This window comes from Austrofundulus limnaeus, unplaced genomic scaffold, assembly GCF_001266775.1.
Source record: "Austrofundulus limnaeus strain Quisiro unplaced genomic scaffold, Austrofundulus_limnaeus-1.0 Scaffold332, whole genome shotgun sequence".
NCBI classification, from domain to species: Eukaryota; Metazoa; Chordata; class Actinopteri; order Cyprinodontiformes; family Rivulidae; genus Austrofundulus; species Austrofundulus limnaeus.
Genome location: NW_013952734.1, coordinates 502,338 through 511,181, shown reverse-complemented (window position 1 = coordinate 511,181; position 8,844 = coordinate 502,338). Strand labels below are relative to the sequence as shown.

The 8,844-nt window shown below is 38.9% G+C and overlaps 1 protein-coding gene across 1 annotated transcript in view; it reads right to left on the bottom strand.

Annotated features, from left to right (window-relative positions):
• The window catches only part of slc25a1b (slc25a1 solute carrier family 25 member 1b), a 26,848-nt gene that overhangs the window by 3,907 nt on the left and 14,097 nt on the right, over positions 1–8,844 (bottom strand). The window contains exons 3-7 of the mRNA XM_014022508.1: positions 6,948–7,047; positions 5,109–5,247; positions 4,617–4,701; positions 349–453; positions 140–255 (exon numbers count right to left, since the gene is read on the bottom strand). Coding sequence (XP_013877962.1) covers positions 140–255; positions 349–453; positions 4,617–4,701; positions 5,109–5,247; positions 6,948–7,047 — 545 coding nt within the window. The remainder of the gene's footprint in view (positions 1–139; positions 256–348; positions 454–4,616; positions 4,702–5,108; positions 5,248–6,947; positions 7,048–8,844) is intronic.

Below are 8,844 nucleotides of genomic sequence, written 5' to 3'. Positions count from 1 at the left end.
TATATATACGTATATATATTTAATCTGACTGAACAATGAAACCACAACAAATTTAGCCACATGCTGATGATCCGCCCAAAGACTGAGGAACAGATTAGAGTTAAACTTAACAATGGAGAAGAGGCTTTAGTGAATTAACCTGCATCCTGGTCTTGATGACATCCAGTGGAGTGTTCCCAAACACACTGGCAGCACCAGCGAAGGCTCCAAACAGCCCAGTTACCACGGGATTGATAATTTTGTTCGGGTCATCACCTTGAAGAGAAAAAAAACAAACGAGAAATTTTTACAAGCTTCTTTTTATGGGTTTTAGTTAGATGAATTGTAGAGAATTATTCATGACTGTACCTTTGTACCAGTTTCTCAGTGAGGTCATGACGTAAAAGCGGATGGCCTGATTGGAGCCTTGTTTCAGCACTGTGGCAGTCAGACCCTGATAGGTCCCCTTCAGTCCTAAATGTATAACAACACAGACGTCTATCAGTAGACTAGCCAGCAACCAGCAATACACATATTCTAGAACACATGTATATCATAACCACTACTATCGGTGAAGTACCATATGTATATATGTTGTGCACCCTGCCTGCACGGTTCTGTTATTTCTGTTACCCAAATTTTGTTGTTGTTTTCTTTGCTATTTAGTTATTATATACAGTGTAAAGTAAAAATGTTGAACAGCAAATATTACCCTAAATTTTTGCTTATTTACTCTTTGTGCATCTACTGTAAACTGAATTTTGTATTCTGCATAGTCTTTATTTTTATTTTTATTCTTTATAGCGAGTCAAAGAGTTTCTTCTCATCCTAAGAATTTCATTGCATTGTTGACTCTTGTTAACCTGCATATGACAATGAATCCTGAATCCTGATCTTATTACCTCCGCCAAGGGCAAGGTAATGTTTTTGGTCATGTATGTCTGTTCGTCTGTCTGTCATTCTGTCATTCTGTCTGTGGACAACATTACTCAAAAACTTGTGGACGGATTGTCATGAAATTTTTTCCACATGTGGATACTAGCTCAAGTAACACACCTTTAAATTTTGGTGATGTTCCGKATCACGATGCGGATACAGGAATTTTTTTCTTTTAACACTCTGTGATCGGCAAAGCTGTGATGCTTTCACAGGGCGTGGGTTTCAAAGTGTCCAGCAGGTGGCACTGTAGTATTGGTGTGCCCCTTTGTAACTCTATTACAGGATGGGGGGGAAATTGGTCTTGGCGGAGGTTTGCACTGTCCGAGTGCTTCTAGTTTATTCATAAAGTTAGAAAGAAGAAGATGGCGGGGGGTGGGGGGGGGGGGTACATGCAGTCATGGAGTAGACGTGTTTTTTAGAGCTTTGTGTTACCATTTAACATTTAATTACTGCAACAGAGTAATTAATGTTTTCACTGGAACATCAGTATACATCTATTATATCAATGACTTGCGGTTTTAGTTCAGTACACCACGCCAAAGACAGATGAAACTCAGATGTTGAATTCAGCTGTTAGCAACTAGGCTATCTTAGCCGCCGTCAATAGCCACAAAGGTGAACTTCCCATCAAGGAGGGGGAAGAAGGTGGTCATCCTACAGAGTTTTTTTCAAAACTCATCTCAGAGATGCTTGGACAGGACAACTTTCCCAAGCTTGTAAATATAGATCGGACTCATCGCAGCCTGAGGCCGACACCATATCCTAATGAATGACCATGGATCGTCATTGCCAGAGTGCACAATAAACACGACGTGATGAATACTCTGCGGCTTAGTTGTCAGCAAGCACAATTGCTATAAAACGCCAAAGAGTCTCCATATTCCCAGACTACACGACAAAGGTTTCAGAGGCATTCAACACTGAGAAAAAAGCTTGCGGAGGCTGGGGCCAAATTAGCCTGGTAAAAACCAGACCCTTGTCCTTCACTTTGCTTCGTACAGAGGGTCTGGACTTGCTCCTATAAGAGAAGCGATTCTTGCTGAAGGCGTGGCCTCTGCTGAAGCGTGTGTGTGTGTGTCGCTGTGACGGAGGCTAAGCTAAGAAGCTAACCGGAAATCACGAGCGCTGTAAACAACCCTTACTGAGAGAAGAAAAGTATTGAGCCGAACGAGACGACTGTAAATAAGAGCTGCTGCTTTGTCAGACAAATTTATTTTAATTTGGAAGCCTTACCAACACAGACTGGCTTCATTCACTTCCTCCACACTGCCACTGCTAAATAACTAGCAGACACAGCGCAGAAAATCGACGTAATTCAAAACTCCACCTTCTGTTCTCTGATTGGCCCAGGTAAAATAAACTACAAGCAGACACTGCGCAGAAAATTGACGTTCTGTTCTCTGATTGGCCCAGGTAAAATAAACTACAAGCAGACACTGCGCAGAAAATTGACCTTATTCTCTGATTGGTCCAGCTAAAAATCTGCCAACGAAATCATTGTCTATGGGAGAAATCCCAGACGGAGCAGAGAAGGGAAACTAGAATTGAGCGGAGCTGCGTAGGAAGGCAAGGGCCAGGCTAGGGCCAAATACTCCCTGTGTTTTTCAGCCCAGCTGCAAGTCTTTCAATGGCACAGTGAAAACCTTCAATTCACCAACTGATGCAAAATGGTTTGTCAACCTTTTGACTCAGAACAGCTGACTTTTTAAAAGCAGCCCACATTAATGTGTTTTAGCAATACCAAGTAAGTTCTGGTTTTCACACAATGGTTTTTCTGGAGGTACACATGGCACGCTGAGTTTAGGCTACCTGCTCAGGTTTTCTATCACTGTTTTCCAGCAGCCTCCAGTTTAGTTTGAAGGATATGCTGCTTAGTTCTTGTTGTGGCAGGGGTGAGTTTGGGGGATTTTGTTTTCTTTTTGTTGGTGTCAAACTGCCTGTGTTTACAATGTCAGCCACTAGCCATGTTTCCATCCAATCTTAATTCGGATTTTGAGCTAATTTTATGCTGCAAATAGGAAAAAAGGAAGAAATGCAAATCAGATGTGTTTCCATCAACTGGCTTGTTGCGAATCAACCAAACTAATTACGTGAGATGCATGACTGTAGAAAACAGGAAGTAGAAGTCGCAAACTTGCAGGGACTAAACATCTCAGGACAATGGAGAAAAGTTATCAGGAACATGTTTCTACTATCGGGAAAGTTGTAATTATTCTGTCATATCAACTAGTTTAGCCAATGTTACATGCTGTCTGGAGATGTAGAAAAAAAATGCAATTCTCTTCACGTTACTGGAATATCTGAGAAGACGCTGACAGCGGGAAGAGGGTCCAGCTGGAGTCGCGGCTGATGCCACAGCTAGGAATACACCAATATGAAAATTTCAGCCGATATCGATATCCGATATTAATTATTGCTGTTATGGCCGATAAGCGATATTTACCGATATTACACAAACACACAAATTACATTAAACATATATACATGAACACACCTGGGTCTTTTTTTTGAGACCATAAATAAATGACCAGACCTCTGACATGGCTCCCTACTTCAGTTATTCCTGGCTTTGCAGCATCAATGTCACTATCATAATCAAACAGATGCCGCTCAATCAACCATCTCCTCTCCCAAACCAGAAACACAAAGATAAAAAGTGGGAAATCAATATCGGATGTTAATATCGGCCCAGTTTTACATATCGGACCAATACAGATACAGATATTCTAAAAAATGACCAATATTGGCCGATACCGATATTAATGCTGATGTATTGTGCATCCCTAGCCACAGCTGGTACAGATGTTCTGACTATTTGTGCTACCCATCTATCCATCCTACCTTGAGGCAATGTGCATGCGCAGACTGATGAAATGTCACAGGTTGCTTTCGCAGCAGATTTTTTTATCGATATGTTCTACCTGTAGAAGTTTCATTTTGTCTGTTTCATTTCTTTGAATGTTACTGTAAGTTTTATTTAATTAAGCTGCTTTGTCACTCAAACATATTACCATAAATGGCTGTTTTGCTGTTGCAATATTGTTATTATACTGTAAACAACAAACTCCTCTTTGTTTAGCATCAACCACGTGTTAGCTTTTCATTTTAAAAGGTTTGGATATTCTGAGGAAGGAAGTGATATTCTGAACACATTGACAGAAACATGCTGACTCTCGTCCTGCAGTAAATGACTGCAATTGATCACAAAATGTAAAATATGAATCTGAATCTAAAATTCAGTTATTCAGTAAAAAAAATCCCTTCAACTATTTAACACAAAACTGAAAAACAAATCCCAAACTGTCCTCATAAAACTGCTGATTTTGGACTATGTCAACACCCTCCCAGCTTTGTTCCAAATGCCAGGAAAGTGCATTACAGATGTTCTGAATTTTCTTTTTTTTCTGGGAGAGGGCCTCTAAAACCCTTTGATCAATTGCTTGGTCAGCTCCCGACTTTTTCAAAATAGCCTCCTATCCCTGAAACCTTTGAACTCCCTGGTGATGGAAATCTCCTATAAGATATTTTGTAAACAGACAAATGGACACACACACAGAGACAAACACCATGTCCTTCCTATTATGGTGGCAGGTGATGACACACTACATGCATTACAGAAATAAAGAAATAAAAAAAGCATTATGTATGTGAAAGAGCCCAACAAGTAGGGGGCAGTATGATGCAGCAGAAGCTCTTACCTTGAGTTCTGATAATCTCCCTCACACCATGAAAAAATCCTTTGTACTTTGGGTTTGCTGAAGTTTGATCATGAATGAATTTAACCTACAATAAAATCATATTCAAATGAAGTGAAATTTAGTTATGATCACAGTAAAACACAAATCAAGCACTAAATCCAAACAATTTCATCTGTTACTTTGGGTGTGGTCAAAGCCTCCCAATTATTATTTTTATAGCAGAACTCGGAAGCAGCCAGAACTTTATATTTTAATTCATTAGATACAAAATTCTTCATTTCTAACTATGGTGGACTGAAAGGTCATTTTATAAACAAAAATTCATGGGAGAAGCATGATAAGAATCTCCTGAGACTGGGATGTCATGGCTCAATTAGAAACATTTTTAATTTCTGACACGTTCCTGTTCCTGCGTAACCTAGAAATAAAACATGTACAGACTATAAAAAACAAAAAGCCAAGAAAAGTTCAGGATCAACCAATTTTTTGTACCTTAACTGTCTCCATAGGACAGACTACAACCACTGCTTCTGCAACTCCCGCTCCAAGGCCGCAGAGGAATCCTCTCTTGCTGTCCAGCTTTCCGCTCTCATCTCGCATCTTATTGCTGAGAAACTCAAACATCCCAAACCTGTCAAAGTCAGAGAAAACAGAAAGTCACCCACAAATGAAAACACAAACTGTGGCTTAAGGTACTCATTGCGAGGTCTTGAAGATCCGACAAAATAATTTATATTGTTAGAAACAAAATCTGCAATTCAATTCTCATATCAATGATTAATTGTGTCCTTAAAGTAAAAATATGTCAGCAAAATTAGTGACTGTATGTCAACTACCATATGTGTTTGTTTGCCTATAGAAACTGTCATATATATGTATATATATATATATATATATATTAAAGAAATGTTTGATTGTTCCTTTGAATTTATTTCCCACACAGTAATGACACTTGTAACACAAAAATTTATTCATATAGTTGTTGTAGTGTACTGTGAATGCACGTGCGGGCACACACACACACACAAGGTGTGTGTATATATATTGTGTGTGTTAAATCAGTGGACAAACATCAGCAAAATGTAAACCAAAATTTACTGAGCAGAAATTTAGGAGACATCATTTGTTTCACCAAAATGTTGACAGTTTCTGAGATCTTAGCAAGTTGTTATCAAAATGACAAAAATCTGAAAAATAAATAAATAAATAAATAAATAAATAAATAAAGCTGACTTCCAAAACTAGGATTGCAATCTTTAAGAAATTAAAACTAGATACCGTATAGTGGTAGCATAATGACCCCCGAACGCACCAATGCTACAGTGACCATGAGCTGGAAATGAAATAGTTTTGACCAACTAAAACAGTTAACAACTATATATTAAATTTAAAACAGAATGTCAGAAGCCTACATGAAACCTACCAACATCAATGAGACACATACAGTATTAATATTGTATTAACAAACAGCTATGGAGTGTAACTGGTCCTAGTGGGGTCCGGGGCCATGAAGAGTAAATTGGGTGGATTAATCAAACAATCTAAAACCAGTATATTATCAAGGTAAAATGGTGAAAGCTAGTCATTCCACAGAGAAAGCCCGTGCAAGCACAAGAATAACATGCACAATCCACACAGAATGACCACAGATCCAACCTGGGGATTAAACCCAGGACCGGTTTGCTGTGAGGCATCAGTGCTAATCACTGAGCTGTCATGCTACCAATTAAACATGGAGGCATGCTTGGCTGGAACTTGCCACTTGGCATTATTTATGAATGCCACAATGTGTCCATCAGTGTTGAGAATGCAACACTTCCCACAGAACCATGCTGCTGAAAACAGGCACCAGCAAATCATCTCCTTTTTCTGACCAAGCACCACTGCTAAAGACAGCAGTGCTGGCTCTTTCATTCAGTAAGTCCCAGAAGCGCCAAAACACAATTGGCAATATTGTTTTTGCATGTGTACAGTGAGTGTTTGTTTGTCTAGAGCTTTAGCAAAATATATCATAAACCACTAGTTGGATTTTTTTTGAAACTCATCAAAAATAAAATAAAATAATTAAATGTACATCTGCAACTGACTAACTTTCTGCCGCAAGCCCGTTCAAGATGGCTGCCACATCTATGCGACCTTATCAAAATCTGTCTGCCAACACATTATCTAAGCAACAAAACATCTCATGAGATCTTGCGTTATGATATTTATAAGGTTTGACTAAAACTACCATAGCTTTTGTCATTGATCATCACAGTCATCTCATCGTAATCTGAAAGGCTGTTATGGCCAGCCGTTATTTCTGAGTGTTTCATTGTGAGGCTTTAGTACCTGACAGCTGCTTTGGGTATAGATCCATAGAGGAGAGAGTCCAGACCTCTGTAGAGTCCTCTCACCCCATGACTGCTCACGGTCTGCTTCACACAGTCCACTGTAGGGACACAGAAAAACTAAATGTGAAGTCTGTTCAGAAAACACAAGACCTTTCTATCATTGGTTCGGTTCAATTCAATTCAATTCAATTCATTGTATTTATATAGAGGCAAGTCAGAAGAATCATCTCAGGGCACTGTACAAAAAATAAAAAACAACAATCAATCTAAGAGCCAACAGATTGCATTGACTCCACTTCATCCCAGTCTCCCATCCTGAGCAGCACATTGGTGACAGTGGAGAGGAAAAACCCTTTTAACAGGCAGAAAACCTCCAGCAGAACCAGGCTCAGGACAGGTGGCTATCTGCCTTGACCGACTGGGTTTGAGGGACAGGAAAGAGACACAGACAAACAGAGTTTATAAATAAAAGAAATCCTGCTACAACATTCAGTGGTTAGAAAACTCATTAAGCGTCAGGATTTGTTTAGTCTTTCTAGGTTTTTGTTTATTATGTTCTGTTGCTGGAGTTCCATCAGTTTATCCCTGACATTAGTTTCACAAAGGTTTTAATCAGTGTCACCTGTCAGCTCTCACTCCCCCTCAGTCAGCCTCTTTTGTGTTTCTTCCAGTTATCTTACCACACCCATTTCACCTGTTCCTGTTTTCCTTGTTAGTCGCAGCTGCTGTCAATTTCTCACTCATCCTTAGGCCCTTGTCCCCCTTCACACCAGTTCGGCATTGTATTGGTTACCTACGTATATGTCTGTTCTCCTCATGATTCCCTGTGTGTATAAGTTTTTGCTGCCATGTCAGCTTTTTGTTTGTTTATTTATTCCATAAAAACATTTTTGTTTTCATGCTCATTTCTCCTGCTTGCATTTGGGTCTACCCTCACACTGGTCAATGACATTGAGTGAATTTTTTTTTTTACATAAGTATTAGCAAACAAACGAGAGTTGTGCCAAAGTTCAAAAGGCAAAGAACACCTTACTATGTAAAACATGATTATTAGGATATTTAATTTACGTAGTCATGTATTTTGTTACAGTTCTTGTAAAGCAGTGTATGTGGTGAGTTTCTAATGGTTTTTTGGAAACCAATAATTTATTATTTTTTATTTCCTAACCTAATCAAGCTATCTTTTGTGGAGAACTTTTCAGTTTTTTAATCCAGTGCCTTGAGACTGAACAGCATCCATGAGGGAGGCCCCAGAAAGCCTTGTGCAGCCCTACAAGAACCCTGCTCTGTTGTTGTGAGTGTCTCAAATCCTTCCTTTTGTTTTATCCTTTGTATAGAGCCCTGGGATTACTTTTGTTGTGAATTAGCACTGTGTAAATAAACTGAACATTGTGGTGGCAGCATTATAAGGCTGGAGAATGAGGCCCACAGCGTGGCTTGGTCATCACAGTTTGATGCTGGAAATCTTGGCATTTTGCATAGACTACCTCCATTGTTGTGACAATGTTTATATTATATAATTCAATAATTGTTCCACACTTGATCTACTGCAGGGGTTCTTAACCTTTTTGACCTCAGGGCACAATTTGTTGAGCATAAAGTGGCACAAGACCCAGTCAGACATTACCAATGTTTGGATCAAAATATAATTATTCTAAATCTTGTTTTCATTTTTATTGTATTTACATCATAACTAAACTATCATACCTAACATAACTAAATTAAATACACTTACAGTTTAAAAGTAAAACTCCTGTCAAATAATCACAAGACATGATTATAACAAACATTTTATATTGTAACCTGCCCATAACAATTATTTGAACAAATACAAAGGTCAGTCAACAGACCACTCAGGCTTATCAACACTATATCCATCCATCCATCCATCCATC